General features: G+C 48.0%; 1 protein-coding gene across 5 annotated transcripts in view; it reads left to right on the forward strand.

Moving 5' to 3' along the window:
• The first annotated feature begins 821 nt into the window (after positions 1–821).
• DLG1 (discs large MAGUK scaffold protein 1) overlaps positions 822–23258 on the forward strand; it is a 76792-nt gene continuing 54355 nt past the window's right edge. For all 5 annotated transcript variants that reach the window (XM_083504042.1, XM_083504031.1, XM_083504032.1 and 2 more), the window contains exons 1-4: positions 822–890; positions 1124–1255; positions 2970–3136; positions 18667–18837. In XM_083504042.1, coding sequence (XP_083360168.1) covers positions 872–890; positions 1124–1255; positions 2970–3136; positions 18667–18837 — 489 coding nt within the window. In that variant the 5' untranslated portion in view covers positions 822–871. The remainder of the gene's footprint in view (positions 891–1123; positions 1256–2969; positions 3137–18666; positions 18838–23258) is intronic.

Consider the following 23258-nt stretch of genomic DNA (forward strand, 5'->3'; position numbering starts at 1 on the left):
TGGGAGGCTGCAAGATTTCCATGCTTTTGGGTCCAAATGCCCCTCCCTGCCCCAGGGCTGGACTTCTGGCCACCCGAAGACCCGCCGCCACCACCGGACCTCTGCTCAGGACTGCCGGGTGTCCCCAGCCTGGCAGGAACCCACTCTCATCTCACGGGCCCTTCCCACCCCAGGAGCCCAATGATCCTAGTGCCCAGCCGGGACCCAGGGCTGCTTGAGAGCGGGAGGGGGGGCGCTGACGGGATTCCCGCCCCATATGGCGGAGGGAGGCCCATGGCTGGCCTTTCCGAGTCCCGGCTCCAGCTCGGAGCCCCGGGGGCCTTGGCTGCTTCAAAGAGGCCTCTTCCCTCTCAGCAGCTTCGGCGGGACAAGGGACCTCCCGCTGCTCCTTGGGTTCCCCAAGGCTCCTCTGACAGACCCGGGACCCTCGGCCCGGGACCCCCGTCCAGTCCCCGCTGCGGACTAGCGCCTTGGGCAGCCCTCTCTGGGCGAGCGGGGCGGGGTGGGCGGGGCTCCGGCCGGCCGCCTCTCACCTGTCCCGCCCCGCCCCGTAGGTAGCGGGCGGCGGCGCGGATTGGCGGGCGGGCGCGGGAGGGGCGTGTCTGCCCCGCCCTCCTCCTCCGCCGGCCAGGCCCGCGACGCCATCTTGCCTGGAAAGTTTGGAATTTCGGAGCGGCCCCCCCGGAGGAGGGAGCGCGGCGGAGGCGAAGGCGGCGGAGGCGAAGGCGGAGGCGGAGGCGCGGAGTCGGGCGGGAGCGGAGCCGGGGCGGGAGGAGGAGGCGGCGGCGGAGGAGGAGCCCCCTGGGCGCCCGGCCGGCCGGCGTGGAGGGCGAGGCGAAGGCGGCCCCCCCCCGCTCTCCCGCGCCCCGCCATGCCCGTCCGCAAGCAAGGTGAGGCGCCGGAGGGGAGGCGGGCGGGAAAGTTTTCCTCGGCGGGGCAGCCGGGCGGAGGCGGGCGGGAGGGCGGCGGGCAGCCCCGGCCCTGGAGGAGGAGGAGGGGGGGGCCGGCGCCGCTCGGGAGCCTCTGAGCGCGTGCAGAGCGCGGGCGGCCGCCAGGGAGGAGGGCCGGGTGGCGGCGGCGGCGGCGGCGGAGCCCCCGTTCAGCGACGGTGTCCCTTTTGCAGACACGCAGCGCGCCCTGCGCCTCCTGGAGGACTACCGCGCCAAGCTGAGCCGGGCGGACGAGAGGCAGCTGCGGAGCTCCGTCGAGAGAGTCATCGGCATCTTCCAGAGCAGCCTCTTCCAGGCTCTGCTAGGCGAGTATCGGGGAGCTGGGGGGGGGGGAGGGAAGAGGGCGCCTGGAGCCGCGGGGACACACGGAAACGGAATGGCCTTGGCTGCCCTCCTGCATTTGCAGCACATGCACTCAGTTTGGCAAGTTCCTGTGTCTAGACAAACTTGGCTACTCCTCCTCTGCTTGCCCCTGACTCGAGATCATTTATGAGCAAGTTTAAAAGGCACAGTTTCTGTATCTCCCGTTGGAAAAGTTTCACTACCATTTAGCCCACTCCTAATCCACAAAGGGCCTCTCCTCTTAATCCATGATTGCTAGGTTTACTCAAAGGTCTTTGAAGAAGTATCTTGTCAAAAAATTTTAAAAGTCAAAGTACACAAGGACAGTCAGATCACCTCTGCCTGCCTCCCTGTTGATGCTCTTGGAGAGAGCAGAGTTTGTGAGACAGACTTTTTCCTTGCAGAAGCCTGTTGCTTCCGCTTCCTAGAATAGAATCATAGAATTGTAGAGTTGGAAGGGACCCCCAGAGTCATCTAGTCCACCCCCTGCAATGCAGGGATCTCAACTAAAACATCCCTGGCAGTTGGCCGCCCAGCCTCTGCTTAAAAACCTTCCAGGAAGGTGAGTCCACCACCTCTTTCCATTGTCAAAGAGCACCCGCCCTGTGGAACGCCCTCCCGTCAGATGTCAAGGAAATAAACAACTATCTGACCCTGTTTAGGGAAGTTTTAAGGTTTGACATTTTTTCGTGTTTTTAATGTTCCGTTGGGAGCTGCCCAGAGTGGCTGGGGCAACCAAGTCAGATGTGCGGCATACAAATAATAATAAAATAATTATTACTATTAATGTTAACTGTCAGAAAGCTCTTCCTGATGTTTAGTTGGAATCTCCTTTCTTGTAACTTGAAACCATCTTGTTCCCTCCTCCATATGACAGCCCTTGAAATATTTCCTCTCAGTCTCCTCTTTTCCAGGCTAAACATACCCAGCTCCTTCAACTGCTCCCTATAAAGCTTGGTTCCCAGACCCTTGATCATCTTGGTTGCCCTCCTCGCACACATTCCAGCTTGTCAGCATCCTTCTTAAATTGTGGTGCCCAGAACTGGACACTGGACTCCAGGTGGGGTCTGACCAAGGTGGAATAGAGTGGGATTATTACTTCCCTTGATCTGGGCACTCAACTTCTGTTGATGCAGCCTAGAATAGCGTTAACATTTTTTGCTGTGGACTCACGTTATGCTTGTGGTCTACCCCTAGATCCTTTTCACATGCACAACTGATAAGCCAGGTGTCCCCTATCTTATGTTTTCAGTCATTCGTGTTACACTGGCTGCTTTCCAGTCCTCAGGTGTGGAGGCTGATCTCAGTTAAATTTTTCTGTTAGAAGCTTAGCAATTTCACATTTCTTTTCCATGGGAACTCTCAAGTAGATGCTAGAAAGCCTGGAAAGGTTTTCTCATTCTAAGAGTTTACTGCCCCCCCATCTTGTATAATTGGCTGTATATCCTAAAGTTGTGCTTTCTTTACAGGCTTTGTAGGTTCTGCCACTGACAGTTAGCATGTCTCTTTGTGTGTGTGCCATGTGGCGCTGGTGTTTTTGCTCACAAGATGCTCCCTTATTCTGATGGAGATCTGATTATAAATTGAAGGTGGGAGGAAGATCAAGTAGAAAGCAGCAACTGTATACAGCATCTCTTCTGAAAATCAAGTGCTGAACCATATTTTCTCAATCTCCAGATATTCAAGAATTTTATGAAGTGACTTTACTTGACAATCCCAAAAGTGTTGATCGCTCAAAGCAGATTGAGTTTGTACAGCCTGTGAATACATGGGACTTCTCCAGCCTTCCAAGCACAACAGTGACTTCTGAAACACTGCCAAGCAGCCTTAGCCCAACCACAGAGGTATGACTTTAAAATGTTTGCTCTGGCTCTTGAGCCAATGGGATGGCCATTCTTAAATCTAGATCTCCTGTACAGACTTGTGGTCAGCTTGACAGTAAATCAAAGACTGATGGTTGCCAAGCTTGTATCCTTGTGTGGCAGGGAAGCTGCATTCTTTTTCTGTTTGGGCAGTGGGCTGGAAACACCAGAGTTGGAAATGGGGGTCAGGTAGGGTGTGCCCACCACCCCTCACTTCTTCCAAGTTCTACAGTCTTCCTGTTTCTCCATACAGAAGTCATTGAAGAGTGAACGGTTGTGCCTCAGTGACTAGAAATAGGGCCATGTCTGTGGGGAACCCAGGCTTATGAAGCTTGCTAGTTGGTGGAATTTGAGGAATGCTGCTGTCCTTCAGTTTAATCAACCTACAAAACTCTCTGAGTTTTTGTGGCATCAAGAGATAACAGTATGTAATAGTTGTTTGTTCCAGTGGAAATGTCCACAAGAGTACCTTGTCATCTGTTGCCCCACTGAGGTTATGGAGGGATGTGGAATGTTCTGTGTGTTGCCAAAGGTGGAAGTGAGCAATCTGAAAAGAAGTTGTAAAACAAAGGCACACACATTTTTGGATTTTATTGTTTGCAGTGAAAGCTCACTGTGTCATCCGGTCTCTCTGTGTTCTTGGGCAACAGCATGTCTTCATTATTCAGCCTGCCTCTGTTTTCCCCGTGATCTTTCAAGACCTTCTTAGAGAGGCAGCTGGTTCCAGCTGCACGTTCATTGCACCTAGTCCTACCCTATCCCTGCTTGGATGGTCGAGTGTGCTTTGCCTTTAGGATGTAGGAGTCCTCCTGAACTAGCCCCTGGTGGCTTTCTTCTAGGGGTCAGCTTAAAAGCTGCTCTTCCACGTTTTTGATATTAACTTCCAGGTTGATTTTAACTTCAATTTCAAGTAAAATCATCCCCTTTTGTACATCCTGGTTTGCCCCCAAATGTTTCTCAGCACAGAGGAACCCAGGATACCTCCTCCCTCCTCCACTGTATCATCCATACAGTGGTACCTTGGTTCTCAAACTTAATCCGTTCCGGAAGTCCGTTCCAAAACCAAAGCGTTCCAAAACCAAGGCACGTTTTCCCATAGAAAGTAATGCAAAATGGATTAATCCGTTCCAGACTTTTAAAAACAACCCCTAAAACTGCAATTTAACATGAATTTTGCTATCTAACAATGAAAGCAATAAACAACGTACTGCAGTCAAACAATAAATCAATCAGCTGAACTAGGTTCCACATAGTCACAAAAACAAAACAAAAAGAGGTGCAAAAACGCAGAAACAGACAGACCTCAGTGTAACACTCAAAACGGAAGCGTAACACTCAAAACTGAGTATGTTTGGCTTCCAATAAAAGTTCGCACCCTGGAACACTTACTTCCAGGTTTGCAGTGTTTGGGTTCCAAGTTATTTGAGTACTAAGGCATTTGAGAACCAAGGTACATGGATTAACTCTGCTTGTCCTGCTGGCCGTACATGCAAAATACCTTGGAGGTACCATATTCCAGCGTTCTACCTAGCAACCTAAATTTTGCTTCCAGGACCACACCGTGACTTATCCCTAATGTACTGTGGCTGCCGGCCTGGGGGCTGGCCTATCACAAATCCAGAGGCGTATGCTCAGCATGTCAGCATGCTGTGCTTCATCCTCCAAGAGTTCCTTCTGAGGAATCGTTCCCTTCCTTTCCTGAGACCCTCCATCTCTGTGAGGGCAGAGGAGCTGTCATCCTGGGAGTGGCATGTCGCCACCACGTCCTTGGGGGCCTCATCCTCAAATCTGTCCAGCCTTTCTCAATTTCTCCAGCTGAAGAAACTTGTACCTGGAGGACCAAGAGCTCATTGCACTTGGCACACGCCCCTGACTTCTGTTCAGCTGTCATGCATGCAGCGCTCTGTCATGCAAGACGCATATTGTGTTTTTGTGTTACAGATAGGTAGCCGTGTTGGTCTGCCATAGTCAAAATAAAAAAATTCCTTCCAGTAGCACCTTAAAGACCAACTAAGTTAGTTCTTGGTATGAGCTTTCGTGTGCATGCACACTTCTTCAGATGTGTTTTTGTGTGTCATTTTCACTAATCTCAGCATTTCTCTTACACTCCCTTAATAGTCGGTTGGGGAAACGCACCACAAAATTTGGGGAAGTGTGGATTCTGAAAGAAGGATGCATCGTTTCAGGAAGTTCAAAGTAGAAATCCAAGGCGGATTTCTCACCCCCCCCCCAACCTATAGCCCTCTCCTTAGGCAGACGTGGCAGGATTTTGGAACGCAGAAGCCTGAAGGACTCTTTCCCAAAAAGTGCGAGGAGCAGCAGGACCTTCTTTCAAATCCAGCCTTAGGCTGCACGTTATTAAAACAAGCCACATCCTAGACACGGCTGCCTGCTTTTGCAAGACATTTCCCTGTGCCCCACCCACCCGGCTATAAACCGCTGGCCAGTTAGGCCAGCCCCAAAATTCCTTGTACACTCTTTCTAATACAGTGGTACCTTGGTTCCCAAACTTAATCCGTTCCGGAAGTCCGTTCTAAAACCAAAGCGTTCCAAAACCAAGGCGTGTTTTCCCATAGAAAGTAATGCAAAATGGATTAATCCATTCCAGACTTTTAAAAACAGCCCCTAAAACAGCAATTTAACATTAATTTTGTTATGAAACAAGACCATTGATCCCTAAAATGAAAACAATAATCAATGTACTGTACTATAAAATAAATAAAACAGTATTGTAGATGATAAATATTAATTTTTTTTTTCGTACCTGCACTGATGATAGTCATTGTTTGGATGGGGGGCTTTTATCCATTTCCACAGTCACACAATCAATCAGTAGCTGAACTGGGTTCTAGTCACAAAAACAAGTCACAAGTCAGAGTCCCATAAAACGAAGAGCAAGCCACAGTCACAAAAACAAAAATGAAAAAAATAGCAAAAACGAAAACACCATCACCTCAGAACGGAAACAGAAGGCTTCAATTACAATGCGGGGGGGGGGGCGCAAATTAGCAGCGCATCAGTACAAACGGAAGCTCAGGAGCACCTTTGGCTTCCGAAGCAAAGTTTGCAAACCGGAACACTGACTTCCGAGTTTGCGGTGTTGAATTTCCAAGTTGTTTGGAAACCAAGCTGTTTCAAAACTGAGGTGCCACTGTATACTCTTAATAAAGTTTCATAATTGGACCAGTGAGGTTTGTGTGTGTTTGCCATTCTCAGGATTGAGGAATTCCTGTGCATCTAGGTGGCTTTGGGTTCCACCTTGTTGGAAGACCAGAGTCAGTAAAGCCGGGAACTTGCCTTGTTCTCAGGGAGAAGCAGAGGTCCGGAGAGCTGGCTTGATGTTCTGTAAATTGCAAGGGATTTGCTGGAGGTGCAAGGTGCGCTGGTCCAGGATCCCGGGATTTGACTATTGATCATATATTCAGTGCCCCCCTTGTTTCCTGGACTGGTTGGTGACCTAGAAAGGGTAAGATTCAACAGGCAGCAGTTAGACAGGGAAGGGGGAGGAGAGGCTCCCCTGAGTATCCCTCCTCCTTCAAGTCTGTGTCTTGTTCCTTTTAAGTTTGGTAACTTAAGGCTTTGCCAGTGGTGCTAAGAGGGGCTCCCACTCCCACCTGTGGAGCAACTTTGTAGTCTTAGCGCAGACACGCGCATGGACTCGGTTCCTGCACAGTGAACTCCAGATCTCTCCATCGTTCATGGTCACGCGGGTCTGGTCTATGCAAGGCGAGGGAGGAGGAGAGCTCAGCCTGGCTGCCAGCCTCGGGAGCCCAGAGGGTCAGAGTCACCGGGTTCCTCATCTACCAACGAAGTTGCACTCACAGTAGACCCCTTTAAATTAATGGACCTCAATTAGCCATGGCCATGAATCTCACTGGGTCTACCAGATAGAGCACACAATTTATGTAATTTGTGTGTGATCAGCAAAGCTTGCAGGAGTGCCGTTGGTCTGGTTGTAGCAGCTCCTGAGTCTTTATAGGGTTTACTTAATAATAATAATAATAATTCTGGAATCATTTGGGCATAGGCAGAAGTTGTCTTAGGCAGAGACAAACCGCTAGTCGGTCTTGCTCAATACTGATTCTCAGCCCTGCTGCCTGAGCCCTTTGGATTGGGAAGAAATTGGGGTCTTCCGTGTGCCAGCAGGTGCTGCCTTTGAGACACACCCTGTGAAATCTGGTACATTCAAGACGGGCAAGTGCTAAAAATAGTTAAAATCAAGCTTTGTTGTTTGTCTTCCTAAGCTCTGCTTTCACTTCCCACCCCTTCAGAAATTCTACATGGAATATTCCATCTGTTATCTTATTGACTCCAGATGCTGAAATTGTTTAATGGGGGAAACCTTTGCATGTAACTGTAGCTTTCATTCGCTGGAATGCTTCGTTGGGGAGGGAGAGAATTTTTTTTATTCAGCGGTTTATTCAAAATATGTTTAATTAAATACAGCTTTGAATCTCATCCATCAAGCCATCTTTAGAACTGGGAGCAAACTGCATGAAGAAGCAGGTTAAACCTCAGGAATAATTTGGAGCCCATTGGAAAAGCCCCCTTCCTCTACAGTTGCTTGCTTGTTTGTTTCTAGGGAGCTTTTCTCATTTCCCATCGTGTTTCTGCCTATTGGGTTCTTTCTTCCTTGGCTGCATCCTGCGACAGGTCTTGATGCTTTGACCCCCCTTTCTTTCTTTCCCCCTCTTCCCCCCTTATTCCCCCCCCCCAGTTTTCAGTAAACAACCACAGGCCAAATAATGGACTTAAAGTAAACTAACTGGCTGTGTGGAGCAATGGACTGCCTTTGCATTGTAACCACCAAGGTAAGAGACGGAGTTTCAGCAGGGCTGGTGGCTGTGTTTGTGGGAAGCCGTATGTTAACTTCCATGCTTTGCAACTTTTTGTAGGGAGAATTTCATTTCAAGCCAGTCACTCAGCCTCCTCTGGGATATCTTAGCTTGCTTAGCAGGACACAAAACGAGTGCATGTAAATGGATGTATTTTCTCTTCAACTTAATACTTTATGGTATTGAATGTATACAAATGCTGCATCTTCTTGCTGCTTTGCTTGAACTCTCAGAATAGAACTCATATGCTAGTTTTACATAACCTTTAATCTTCCCTTTTTAATGGTTATCTTAATCTGAGGAAGCTTTATTGGGATTCCATTTTTCAATGTCCTGTGACACAAAGGTTCCATGTTGGCTGTGCTGATGCTGCCCAGTGCTTTACAATGGTCAGTCTTCCTCATTGCTTGCAAACGGCCAAGCGTCCTGACTTGGGGAAGCGGAATAGGGGTCTGAGCGGAAGAGGTGGGCTGAGAGAGGACTGGCGTGCTCTGTACTACTGAAGACCTTATTCTTCCTGTGAGACGCTTAAAAGCCCATCCCCACCCCCGTAATTCTGCCTTCAGCAAGCACAGTCATTGGAATGAAACAAAAACTACTTCATCAAGTCTGCATGTGAGAATAGAATCTGGCAACTTTTAACGAGAGTATCTTGGCAGTTTACAGGTGATGGCTTTTTTAGAGCAATAGATGTGAAAGCCTCTGAATTTTTCTTACGGTAGGAAAATGAGCGCATCCTTTCATACCTACTCTCTGTTTGCGCAAATGTCGTCTTCAAAGGGTTTTGCCTTGATGGCTGAAACAGATGAAGTCTCGTCTTTTGCCTGACAGTTTTGTCTTAGAGTTCTGTTTAGAGCTCAGGGAATGTCTAAGTGAGCGTTGCATTTGTGTTGGATCCAGAGTTGATGTCATTAAGATAATTGGCATTGCACATTTAGGGTCCATTTAGAGTGTCAGTCCCTGAGTAGGAAAACTTCTCTGGACCTTCCAAGCTCTGAGCTTTAATAGTGAACCTTCCAAGAGGTTTGACTTCATTCTGTATAGCAGGGTGCTGTTCTGGGGTTTAGAAATTTGTCTCAAGCAGTGTGAGCCGGTGCCGCGCAGAATGAAGCGTTCAGGTCATGTATTATTTATTTTAAGAAATGTATAACCCATCGTTTAATAAAATTGCAACATTTCAAAACAATCAAGAAAATTAAAAACATGTAAAAGAAAAGCATATAAAATATACTGAAAATAGATTATGCTCTTCCTTTTTTAATTTTCACACTTTTGAAACAACAAAACTTCACAGGTAATCATAATATTAACCATAAATTTAACATCTGGGGCACTAAAAAACCATCTGTTCTAAGAAGATTACAAATAAATGGTTTAATCACATCAGTTCAATCTCTGTATTACTCAAAGTAATCAGTTGTTCAATATGCTACAAAAGGATTCTGTATGTTTTAAAATTACATTTCTTTAACTTATTTTGTGTCACATGTGTGTGTTGTGGTTTTCAGCATATTCTTGTTCTTGGAACATGAATCTTCCATTTAGATATTTTTAATATTGGTGAGGAGCAGATTTTTTTTTAGCTGTCAGTGATACCTCACTATTATAATACCAATATAATTATGTAGAAGGAATCTAATGTTCAGATTGCCTTCCCTTATTAATATTCCTATGTTTTATCACATTCTGCTATAAACACCTGAAGCAAATGCAAAGCCTTGCTTAGTAATAGGGCAGCCTTGCATTCTTGTAGCTCTTCCTGATGCCTTAGCGATAGTGAGCCTGAGACAGAGAAAACCTGCTGGAAAGTAACTTGCCTATTGATTACAATGGGCCTAGTGTAACAACTGGGTGCTGCTGTTATCATTAGTATTATAACTGCTTATTACCTGTCCTTCACTGTAAGGTCGCAGGGCAGGTTATAACATTAAAACACAGTATTTAAAACAGTTTTACACAACTTAACCATCACAGTAATAAGATGGGTAATAGACATTTCATTTGTCGAATGCCAGGCTAAAGAGGTGTGTCTTCAGAAGCTAAATAATATAGGTGTCAGACATACCTTTTATTGTGAGTTGTGGCAGTTTCTTTGCCATATAATATTAACTTGCATTTTTGCCGCGATGACTGTAGCTGGTATAAAGGCTGATAGTCTCCAAAACAGAAGCATCTTTCAAAATCTTGATGATCAAAGAAACAGCACCTCACCTTGGCAATCTCTCCCTCCCCTACTATATCGTCAGTATTTTATAATTATTTTCAACACCTCTACTTCTGAAGTATGACATCTTATACCTTTGCTAACATTTACACATCTTGAAGCTAAAGTTTATAACTAGATCCTGGCCACCATTGTTTAATATAAATAATATTTCAAACAACTCAAATACAGAAGGGAGGTGGTTTCTTGGGGACTGTAGGATACCAACCACATAACTAACGCTTAAGTTAAACTCCCAAGTTCCATCTGTTAGACCTTTGGGGAAAGAGAATGTGCTTTGCAGGTACAGTCCCAGGTTTGATCCCCAAATTCAGTGGAAATGAATTCTTATTTTATATATATGTCCTTTCCTTTTACATGGTTACACATTTGTACAATTGCAGTGCTTACGTGTGCACAGTATCTTTGCAATGGAAGGAGGTTTGGAGAAACCCAGAGCAAGTCAACCACTGCACTGTCTGTGGCCCCCGGAGGCCCCACCAGGTCCAATGGCCACCATCCACCACTGGCTTAAAGGCCTAGCCCACCAATTCAGGAGGTTTAGGGCACAAATCTGTGATGAAATGTCTGCATTCTTCCACTATTGTAGTTTTGTTCTATTTACTTTGCAACGTAAGTTTTTATTCATTTATAAGGCACCCTAACAAAGGACAGTGTGTATTTATTGTGTAAATAAGCTGAAAAGTGCCTACCTTTGGTTAAGATGGTTCTGTTTCCTGCATTGCAGAAAGGTGGACTCGATGTGACCGGGGGGGGGGGGGATTCCTCCCACTTCTGCCATTCTGTGTGTCAGGGAAGAGACCAGTCCTGACCCTGTGATTCTATGGTTCTGGAGCGTGTTCAGGAATAGAGAAGGCATGCTGCCCTCTGCTGCTGGCAAAAGGCAGGTCTTACTCTGACAACCACTGTGAGGAAAATGAAAGGGTTGGATGTGTTGCATCCATTTTGAGCAATGGGAGGAAAGGAATTGTGGGCCCTTTGCAATAGCAGTTTGCAGGTGGCTGATTCTCTGTGGAAGACAGAAGAGGAGCTCTGAGCATCCTCACTGTGTCTGGATGAGATTATTGCAATAATATGATCACTTTCTCTCATGTGTGCTCAGAAATATCAGGGCAGGAAAGCATCTAGATATAATAAATAAGGACGAAAACTTTCAGAGCTTTATAAACATCTTCTCTTTATGCCAAACTTTTGTATTCCTAATGTTGAAAACTTTGTAGCCCTTTGTTGTGACTTTGCAACTTTTTTCACCAAAGTCTCATCTTGAGTCTCTTCTACGTACCTAGAGAGACCTAAAGTGTAATGCTGGCCCCAGAATTGCTTCCATAATCTTTTGTAAGCCTATTCCAGCTTTATTGATTTCAAACCTCTATTAGCCACTCTTCAGCTGTAGCTCTCAGCTGTTCACAAAGTATAATATTAAAAACACAGCAAATAGCTAATTACAGCAGATGGAACAATCAGAATTAAAACCAAATAGAATGAAAAGGCCGGGATTTCAGCTGATGCTGAGAAGAAAATGAAAAGGGTGCCACTGAACCTCTTTTAAGAATGGAATTCCAAAAATGGGGCACTCCCCCCCCCAAAGCCCCTCTTGCTGCAGCTGCTGCCCGCATCTTCTCTCCCTTGGAGCAGCAGCCCCTCAGAGGCTGATCCTGCTGGAGGGAGCCGGCAACCTTAAACCATCCGGCACAAGCCCCCAGTTCCTTATAACCAGATGTCACAGAATCAGACGTGTACTTCAGGGCTTTATCATATTGTCACTGTTGATTATTATATACTTCCCATGAATTAAACGGGCCTCTTTTCCCCTGAGACAAATTCTACTTGTATATGCATTTTCTGCTTCTAAAGCTGGCTTGAGAGATGTATTGTGGACCATGGTTTCCTGTGAACCGTATATGTTCCTAGTATAGGCAATATCAGTCTGGTAGAGTTCCATGTACAGTGGTACCTTGGGTTACAGACACTTCAGGTTACAGACCCCGTTAACCCAGAAATAGTACCTCGGGTTAAGAACTTTGCTTCAGGATGAGAACAGAAATCGCGCGGTGGCAGTGGGAGGCCCCATTAGTTAAAGTGGTACCTGAGGTTAAGAACAGACCTCCGGAACGAATTAAGTTCTTAACCCGAGGTACCACTCTGTTGGCTGCTTTGATTTCAATTAGAAAAGATGGCAAAACCATCTATGCATTGGTATTGTGCTGGTTTGGATGATTGTGAGCAAGTCCTTTGGACAAGCGGATGTTTGCAAGGCAGCCATTGACTTGCCTTGCTGAAGTGGGAGTCTTTGTCCATCGCATTGTTAGGCAAGACAACCTCTTAATGCGCCTCAAATGCATTCTCTGGGTGCGCCTGGCGGGGTGGGTCTTGAGGCATCATCCAAGAAAATGGGCTGAGAGCTTGTGATTCCCCACCCCCAACACTGTATGGACCCAAGGACCACATCCTGCCCCTTTTATGCCGCTTGCCCAGGTTGGCTAAATCTTGGAGAGCCTGTCTGACTGTTATGTTATTTTAGAAAGCAGGCCTTCGCAGAATAGGTATGGATGAACTCAAATGGAAACACACCAGGCATTTGAAAAAAAGATCTGCAGTGTTCCTATTCTGAGGGCAATTAGTCTAAATCATTTATTCTAAAACCACGTGGAATGAACCGCCTGCGATGTTTGTGAAAATGATACACACATTAGCTGCCAGTTGTTGTGTACTGGATGTGGCCCTCCAGTCCATCACTTGGCTTCCAAGGTGTTCCTGAAGCTGAAGAGGTTCCCTGCCGGAGAGAGAAGGAATCCCACGCAGTTCAGGTGTGGTCCTTCTGCCCTCTCTGCTGTGTGTGAACCTGGCTAGGAGGGCTGGCTGAGCCCAAGTAAAATAGCTGGTCCCGGAATAAAACAGCCATGCTTGGACCAAATAAGTTCTGCCAGTGCGCTCTGGGCTAAAAAAGCCCTCCTCCTCCTGGGGGAGGAGCGCAAAAGAACTAAACTAGCCCCTCAAAGCGGGCCCAAACTATTCTGAGAAGTTAGCAGTGTAGTGGGATGGAACTTCCGCCTGTTTTTACCCTTTCCACGGCCACACTGTCCTTGGGAGGGTTGTGTCTGTTTTCTAGACTTGGTGATCAGAGGGGGTACGGGGCACCACATTGCCTTGCCCTGGCTGCTTCCCTTTGTTTTTGTTCCAAAGCGGTGCAAGCGGGACCCTGCATCAAAAGTGCCATGTGCTGATAGATGGACCCCCCTTAGGCGGCAGCATAACGGTCAGATGAACGGTCAGCTCTGCCAGTTCCAGGTCTAAGTGCAAGAGCGTATTGTTTGAGGGGACAGATGAAACAATAAATCCTCTCTGTTGCAATTTCTTTAATGCAGCAGTGAATATTGCTATTGGATTGCCCTTTTGTTTCAAATCCTTATCTAGTCTCAGCAATAAATGCTGCTGCCCCAAAGCCATTGTCCAGCCCTGCAAAACTGGCTGTAAGGCAGGATAGATTTAACAGTACCCTGCAGCGCTAATAACTCTTATTGCAGTCTGTGGGTTGGAAATGAAGGCGCAGTGGTGAGAAGGGAAGCCCCTTTTATTCTGATGGGAATGTCTGGGTGATTCATGGCTGCCCACACTGATTTCAGCTTTTCATTCCTGGTGCTGATTCACTGTGAAGCATTCCACGTATGCAGGCTGCAATAATTAACATTGTTCTTTGCTACCCACTAACACTGCTGCCCCTCCGTTGCCCTGCCATTGCAATGAAACCTCTGCTGATACCCGATGTCTCCGTTCACCAATGGAAATGGGCTCCAAGAGAGACAGCTTCAGGATGCCCCATATATTGGTTGACTGTTCCAGGTGCCAGCCCTCCCTGCCTTCCAGGTAGACAGAAGTAACAGACAGGACCAGGAAATGTGCAGCGAGTGGCTGGATATTTTGAAGTTGGCTGCATTTACTTGGATTTCCAAGTTCCTGCTACAGTCTGAAGTGTGCTTGCTGGAGCCTCTCTCTCTCTCTCTGGCGTGTGCGTGTGTGTGCCCCCTGCCATGATGATGGGTCGGTTGCTGCAGCGTTTTGCCCCTCCCCCTCAGCATCTGGCATCAACGGAGCAGTGGCTGCAGTCAGATGAGCCGCTTTTATCCTTATGGAGGAGGTAGCGGAGCTTACTTTGCCTGCAGCAGGTGGAACTGCCTCGTCCCCTTCTCTCCCTCCCTCCCTGCTCCCCTCCCTGGAGATTTTTGGCCAAGAGGATTCCAAAAGGGAGCCCTTGCAGAGTTCTCTTCATGCTGGTGCCTTTTCTCTAGCTGAAGAGGGAGCCACCCTCTTGGAAAGGGACACATGGACCTCTTCGGCTCGACCCCGCAGGCGGTGGGGACTTCTGCCACGAGAAATAATTCCGTGCTGTTTTTCTGTCTCAGCTTTCTGTTGAGAGGATCATGGACTCACACGTCCAAGGCAGGCAGCAAGCCCTTCTTTCCCAAAGCATTCTTCTTGAATCTCGGTTGCTGAATGATGGAGGTGTCCTGGGTCTGAAAAGATGTCTCCTAGCACAAAAAACGTGGATTGCTTTTCTCCCGTGCTGTGCCACTGCAAAGTAGCATGCAGCAACAACACTGTCTCTTTAATGTTTGGATGCAAGGTGGGTCCGAACGGGGTTTCTGGCGAACCTCTGGCACATCTAAATAAATTAGCAGCATCTCCTTGTTAATGGGATCTGTAGCAATAGAATTATGCCATGGGATGGGATTAAGTCATATGCTTTTGGTGACGTGCTGGGGGCAGGCAGGCAGGCAGTGGCGATCTCTGCTCGGTCGGTGTGCCTTGTGGAAGAGGGATATTGCACACGCACCCTCTGCAGGAGAACAATTAAAAGGCAGAGTAGAAAAACCTCCGGGGAAGGCTGAAGCACTGCCCTGGCAAAGCACGGCATGTTTTTGTAGTTACCGCTTTTACTTTGCAATATTCATACCCTGTTCTTTTCTTTATGGGGCTCCTGGGGTGGCTTACAGTAATAAAAAGGTATCTACAGCAGGAAGTAGCTATTCTGTGGCTATCAAGGGTTCTGTCTGTCGGAATGGAAGCCTCCTGAGGTCCCTGGGGGAACACCTGAGGGCTTTGGGGGCTGTGATGGGGCAATGAAGGGGGCTTAGTGACCTTTAATGCAAAGCATCCATTTGGATTGACTTGATGGCTTTTCTTTCTTCCCTCCTTTTTAAAAAAGTGAAATGCATGTTATTATCCAGTATTTGGGGGTTTCCTCATAAGTATGTGGGTTGAGATACCCCAGGCTGCGATTGGTTTCCAGATACTTGAGAGAGAGAGCAGCTGAAGCATGCCTTTTGCCTCTGAGAGGATCTTCAGGCAAGTTCAGTTGACCCAGCCAGGGTTCTTGAGGACTGACTTGCAGCTGAAATGTTGCAGGGAAAGTGCAATGATTGGAGGACAGCTTTGGGGTTGGCACTGGGAGGGAAATGGGGGAGAGGGTTGCAGGAAGGCAATAAAGAGTTTTCAGTGACGGCAGCTGCCTCACAGCTGCCCCTCTTGGGGAATGGCAAAAATGTTCAGCTCCATTCTTTTTTAAAAATCTTCCTGTGGGGTGCATGTTTCATGTGAAATCTCAGCAGTTTGTATATTAGCACTTCCAACTTCCAGTGTGGCCTGCAAGTACCCAGGGCTAGCCGGACCCTTTGATTTAGTGGCTGAATAGCCAGTCCCTTCACAGAGAGGTGTGTCTGGCACCTGTGTTGTGTAGCTTTTGTTATATGCTGAAGAGGCACATCTTTGCCCTGGCTTTTGACGCCTGAGACATATTTGGACCCACCCTATGTTTTTGACCATGATTTGTTGTAACAGATTTTAATGTTGTGTTTTAAAATAGTTGTAACCTGCCCTGAGACCTTGTGGAAATTCTGGATGGCAGCTAAGACTTTCCCTACCACTCAGGCTGTGTTTTGCATGCTGGTTGTGAGCAGAGGAGGTTTAATATGCCAGGAGAAAACTTGCCCTGGAGAGGTTATAGATGCTGCCTGCAACTTCAGATTCGTGTTTCCTTCTCTTCCCCACCAGTGACGGAACAATAACTTTTGGGGGGGGGCACAAGTTGAGGTTTCATGATGTTTCCCCTTCCTCAGCATTGGCCTGGGGTGAGGTGCAGCGCATCTCCACATTCCATTGTGGTTTCCACAAGGCTGCCAAGGTTTGTCTCTGCATATGCTCCCAAGCACTCTGTGTGCGGGTATCTTTTTCCAAAGTACCATTTTAAACTTATTGGTTCCAGAGGCTGGTGAAGCCTGGGGAGTCCCAGTGGTGCTTGCAGGTATGTTTGTAGGTCCCCTCCCCAAGTTGTTTATTGCTGTTACTCCTGAAGCATATCCAGTCCATGGGAAATGATTAAAATGCTCTGTTAATGGTGCTAACTGTGGTGGTTGAAGGACCAGGCAAGCCAGATCCAAAATGGAGAAGCTTACTTAGAAGTGCTTATTTCTGGTATGCTTTTTGCACAAGCGGGCTAAGAAATAACATGCCCAGGACATGTGAGCAGTATTCTAGCCTGACCTGCACCAACGCCAGCCCAACTTCAGTGTTACTCACATTTGCAGTATCCTCTGTCTTGGCAGAAAGGAAGAACCATATCTTTGGCTTCTGTTACTGGTCTAATGAAACAGTGACCAACACATGGCTCCTAGCTCCAGCTGCTGTTTCCTGAGTGCCAATGGTTGTGCGCCTTTTACAGTTCTTGTGCAGAACTTCAGATATTTATTCCACCAAGGAGGAGAAAGGTCTCTTTCTCTTCTTCCTCTTCCTCTTGGTTGTCTTCTTTAAATAATCCCTTGGCTCCATGGACTGATTCTTCCCTGTGACAGCTGATTTCCTCCTCCTGGCCATCTTTTGTTCGCAGAATGATTCAGACTGCTGGGCAGAAGAGGCGGGAGGGCTGCAAGCTGCCATTTGCCCACTGCACTGAAACGGGTGGGTGAATGCTGGAGTTGGCAGCACTCTGTCTGCAGAGGGAGAACTGGGAGCCGCAGGGCAGAGAGCGCACTTGAATTCCCAGCGCCTGGCTCTGAACAAAAGGCAGAGTGTGGCCTTTTGTTTGAGTGCTCAGGCAGTCTCCAAGCTGAAACGCACAGTAGGGATAAGCTGTGAAGTTTTTCTACACCCAAGCAGTATATAATTTTGAATGAAATTTTATGAAATAAATAAATATCCACTGGCACCCCATTCAGCCAGTGCCCCCCTGGGTAAGGTGGGATGGGTTGGCCTCTCAACACACACGCAAGCACCCCGCCCCTCCTCAACGATTCGATGGAAAGCCCGGGCCTGCTGGCTATGCCTAGATGGCCTTGGCGACTGGTCCACCGGGATGCCTTTCCCCAGCATCATTTGGTGCACCAGCCGCGGTCCCTTTGGTTCCAGGATGGCCTCGTGCCAGGTGTCCCCACGTGAGTCACATCCTGACTCACTTTCCTCGGTGCTTGTGCTGGGTCAAGCAGGGCATCCAGGCTGTTGACCAGGGGCTTGTGGTCATGAGCCTGTTGGCTTGGCTCTTCCAGGGGACTCTCTTGGCTCCTGGCTCATTTCTGGGCACAGTTCTAAATGGTGGCTTTAGAAATGGTGGCAGGTGGGTTGTCAAAGGCCTTCCTCTTGGCCTGTGAACCTGCCCAGCGTCTTCAGGGACCTTCGCTTGTGGGTGGGCTTTCTCTGGAGAAAACGTCTTCCTTTGTCTCTCCCCTCTCCCCACCCCACCCTGGCAGGGGAGTTCTCCTGCCATCTTGTTCACTAGCCTGTGGGCACGAGGTAAAATCTGTGTTTCTCTTGGCTTTTGGTTGTTAATGTGCTAATGGTTTGTTTTTGTCCAAGCTCTTTAGTTTAGGTTATAGAACTGGTTTTCTAATGGCTAAAATGTTTAATGGTGGCTTTTGGTGTCTTCCAGGATTTCTTTTTTATTTTGCTATTATTTTTTTGTTTTTTATTTTGCTTGAATGTATACTTTTTATTTGGCTTTATTCATTGATGCTTTATTCTGGATTGTTTTATTTGATGTTTTAATGTAGGTTGTAAGCCACTTGGAGATTTCTTTCTTAAAAGCATAAAGTAGCATAGAAATGAAATTAATAATAATAATAATAATAATAATAATAATAATAATAATAATAATAATTTATGGCATTTTCTGGGATGAGTATGTGTGTCATTTTGACTTAAGGTGTCTGCAGAAAGATGGAATTTAAATGTCATCAATAAGTAAAAGTGGGTGGTTCTGCATGGGGGGGTGGAGTCTGGCAGGGACTGCACAAGCAGAGGGGGGCAACCTTGATGTGCAACTTGGGCAGCCTGTGCTGGGATCGTTGCAGAGAAGGCAGAGCTCTCTTGTTGCCGCCTTCTTCCCCTCTTAAGTTGGGGAAGCAAGTTGTGTTGTTGAGGTTTGCCTTGTAAAACTGGTCTCCTTTTGAACCTTTTTCCTCCCCCAGAAATACCGTTCTCACGATGACGATGACACGCCTTCGCCAGAGCACGGCTCCCCCCGGGAAACTCCCAGTGAGGCAGCAGCTCCAGAGCTTGTGCAGGTTTCCGAGAAGAGCCTCTCTCAAGTTGAGAGCGTCCATGGATTTGTGTCCCACTCTCACATTTCGCCAGTCAAGGTAGGAGGCGTGCACATGTTTCAGAGCCTCTTTGGGTATGATGGGTCAGGTGTCCGGTGAAAAGCTGCATGCCTTCTTCCTGCTGTAAAGATTTCATGTTCATTCCAAGTCCTACCCTTATGTCTTTCTAATTGGTGGGTTCTCATCATAACATGAAGTTCTGACGTGTTATTCATTCATTTCCTACTGCATCTCTGAAGCAAGGTAACCGGTTCTTCCTGTTTGAGGAATCTAAGGTTTCACTCTCTCACAAATCATTCTTTTGATGGCTGTGTAGGATTTTGTCTGCAAATTCTTAGTCTATTTCTAGGTTATGGCATGAAAACCCGAGTATTCCTCTGTTGTGAGATTTTTTTATTCAGTTGAGTTTAGGGTTGAGAGCAGGGTTTCCCAACAATGTCCAAAATTAGCCAGGTGTCAGGGGCATTTTATAATTGGCTATCAGCTACTTACGAGTAAGTGAAGATGCCTGGGTACCAGGATGGTGCCTGACACTTCCACTATCTGGAGGTGCATGCCTGGGGATCAGTGGATCTGGACTGTTTTCACATACTAATACCCCATCCTGTAGAAATCCAGTTGTTATCTTTTATCTGCACAATCAGAATGAAAGCAAAATGCTTTTTCTGTGCAGCCTGAGCAGGAACAGTGAATGGCTTACATTTTGCCTTCACTTATCCCACCCCACAGTTTCTCTGATAATAATAATATGTGACCTTAAAAGAGGGGTGCTCAGAACAACACACACAGGAACTGGACTGCTGGCAAATTTTGAGCCTGCATGACCTGGCACTGACCTTTTGTATCATGGTGGCAGCAGTGGGAGTGGCGTGGGTTTCTGAGATTCAGGAGTTCCCTGCTCAGCACAAGGTTGCCTTGGGTGGCGAGTTCTGGGCAGTGGGTTCAAGAGGGCTGTGGAGAAGCTGCCAGTGGGGCTGGAGGACAGCTGTGAGAAGGGCGGGACCCTGAAGCAGTTCTTTCAGTACCAGGGAGCAGCAGCTGGTGGGCTGTTTTTGAAAAGCGGAATGGCTCGTGGGCTGGGATGGAAGGACCGTGATGAACCAGACAAGAAGAGTCCTTGTTTAAACAACAGAGAGGTGGCTGGTGGCTGGTGTAAAAGCAGTTCAGGAGAGGGGAGGCTGCCATGGGAGGTTGTGGTGCAGCTGGCACAGTCCAGATGGTGTGCTGGGAGGCTGGGCATGAGCTCCTCAGGCCATCCTCCCCCAACATGCTGCCCTCCAGCTGCAACTGGTCTGCAACTCCCATCATCCCTGAACATTGACCGTGGTGGGTGGGACTGATGGGAGTTGTAGTTCACCAACTGGGGGGCACCAGGTTGGGGAAGCCCGCCTTAGGAAAGCAGCTGCACCCTCAGCCCCCTCCCTATTGCTACCACCTGCAGAATAGGGTTGCTTCTCTCAAGCTGCTTCATAGGAATGCATGTGAAGTATGTGGAATGATGCATCATGCAAAATTCTTCTTGGGCTTTGGGCACACCCAGTGTTTGAAACTCCCGTTGTTCTAGGCGCATTTTGTGACAGGGAATTTCATTAGCTTGAGCAGTTTCTGAGCTCTGGGTACAAATACTGTGCCTAAGACCTTTTTCTGCCTCCCCACTTCCAGCTACTTTCTGAAGACTGGAGAAGAGACCCTCTTCAGAATATTAGGGAGGGGGGCACGCGAAGGACGAGACCATGTGAAAAATGAACATAATATTTTAGCTGCAGTTCATTCATTTTCAGCTTTGTATTCTTGTTATAAAAAAGACATTCCGTTGACATTCCGTTGTTGCGCCCTTTAAAGGTCCCTTTAGCTCCTGGCTTTCCTATCTCTGTTTCTAGCCCTGCACACATTGGGGCCTGAGGTGTGCTAAAGGAGAGGCTGAATGAATTATTTGCCTCTGCCATCCTCACAGTCAGAAATGTAGTGCAGATAGGTGAGCCTGGACTCACTTTGGCAGGAAGGGGGCTTGAAGAACTGAGGCAGATCGCGGTGTCAGGCAGGGAATACGGGAAGCTGGTGTCAGAACTTGGAAGTAGCCCACAGCAGTCAATGGCCGATGCCTCTTGGCCCTTCCTTCTCCCCAGCCCTGCCTTGAAACACACCCTCATGCCAGCCTCTTCTTACCTGAACCAGCCCAGGGGAGGATGGGACTTGGCAGAGCAGGTCTCCCAGCTCCAGAAAGACAGGAAGACGCAGCCTGCTCAGGGATTCGGAGGGGGGGGGGCAGCTGCCTGTGTCTGCCTTCCTCTGCTAGGAGCAGAATCCTCAGGGACTGGGAAGCGGCTTAAGGCAATGGAATGTGGACTGTGGGTCTGCAGAGGCTGGCTGGCTGGCTGAGGAATTCGAACTCTGCTCTGTGGTGGTTGTCCCTCTGAACAGAAATCTTTGGCAGTGCATTTGCTTTTGTAATGGCCTCTAGGGGGAGATGTTGCAAAGGAAGACCTTGGCCACAGGCCTCTCAGGTTATCCAAATACTGTTTTGGCTGCATTCACATGACCATTGATTCCCCTCTCATGGCCTTCCCCAACTGTTGATTTCCATGTTAGGTTTGAGTTTTCACACAAGGTAACAGCCACTTCCAGAACTATAGTGGAATATAGTGGATCATATGGAATCAAATGCTAAACTCGCTCTATTATTTGGAAACAATTTTTTTCTGGAAGCAAATATGAGCACTAAGCTTGCACTCCACTACGATAGTTTGAGAAGTGGTTTTTACGTTGTGTGAAAACTGAAATATAATGTGGACTTAACAGTTAAGGAAAAGTCATGAAAACGAAGTAAACTGGCAGGTGAATGCAGCCCTGTTTGTTTGTTTGTTCAGTTTCATTCCAACCTTTCATCTACGCAGTCCCAGGATGTGATACATAATAAACATCAGTCAGCAGTGGTGCCATCTGTATGCTGATAATAGTCAGCACAGTTTCTGTGACATCTGTGGTGTGGCCAGGGAGACGCGCCTGGACTCTGTGGTGGGCTGGATGAGGGCCAGCAAACTGAAGTGGAATTTTGACAAGGCCAGAGGTGATCTTGTGGGTGGGTGGGCGGTTCTGGGGCCTGGGAATGAGAGAGACTGCCTGTTCAGGAGGGGGGTGCTCCACCTGGAAGGGGCACCCATGCGCCCTGGGGCTGCTTCCAGAGCTGGCGCGGCTGGAGGCTTGGTTGCAGCCATTCCTATGCCTGGAGCTAATAACAGATGAATGGGTAGGCAGAGGAGGTGTAGCGCACGTCAGGCCGTCCAGGCGAGGCAGAGACTGTGGAGACATGTCCCCCAGCGCCACTCTCTGAGACCAGGTCTGCAGGAAGGATGGGAGCTCCAGCGCTGCCCTGCGCCTCCCAAGCCACACAGACAACTGATCCAGAAGCAGACTATGATCTATGGCAGTGCTTCCCAATTGTTGGTCCGCGGACCCCAAGGGGTCCGCGCAACCCACCCAGGGGGGGGGTGTGTGTGGTGCCATACACATAACAAAAACTACCAGAGAGATCAAAATTTTAAAAAGTAGGGGGTCCATGGCTTGACTTTTGAAAAACAGAGAGTCTACAATGCTTAGCTAATTGGGAACCAGCTGATCTATGGTGATCTGCCATGTCTATGATGATGATCCCCCCCCCCCCGGTATGAAGGGTGTGCGCTACAAGCATTGCTTTGGGTAGTAAATGTTCCCCAATGTAAACCCAGGGTCAGCTTGGGATCTGTTTGCAAAGCACTGATGAAGAACAGGTTCCAGGTGTTTTTGTTGGCTGGAGGTGAGGCATCTTTCCCCTCTAGGTGGGAGCAGAAGGGTCTCAGTGGGCGGCTCCTTGACCTGGATAACTGGGCAAGAAAGACTCTTCACTTGGGAGCAGCATAATCTGTAGATCTGAAGTGGGCAGAACGTGTAACAGACGGAAGTTGGATTAATCAAGAGGCACTAAGGGGGGGGGGAGGCAGTGCCCGTCTGTCCGTCCATCACAGCTGCTGCTTGGGATTCTGCTTTGAGCTGGGCTGTTTGCTTCTCCACTGCAAGACGTTTTTGGAGCAACTTGTAATAAGGCCACCATGTTCATTTCAATGTGGCATGCTCAGAAGATGAGCAGGAGGATCCTGAAGAGTGTCCGGGAGTCCAGGCACTTCAATCTTCATATTTTGGTAGGTGAACTAACATAGCCTAATGATGGGGAGATACTTCTGATGCATAGAAAATGTGTCTCTTCCTTTGGCATTCTGCAATTTACAAATATTTAAACCACGCTTATTACGGGGGTGTTTTCAAGACCAGAGGTGGGGAGATCCCTGGAGTCAGATTCAGGAAGATTTCGGGCATCTTCAGGTGGTCCTTTGCTTTTGTACAGTAATGCTTGTGCACGTCGTTGCTTGGTGAGGCAGCTGGATCCAGAGCTTGACTGATGCTGGGCTTCTCTGGTGGGGCTGCCA

This window comes from Podarcis liolepis (assembly GCF_965112155.1).
Source record: "Podarcis liolepis genome assembly, chromosome: 5".
NCBI classification, from domain to species: Eukaryota; Metazoa; Chordata; class Lepidosauria; order Squamata; family Lacertidae; genus Podarcis; species Podarcis liolepis.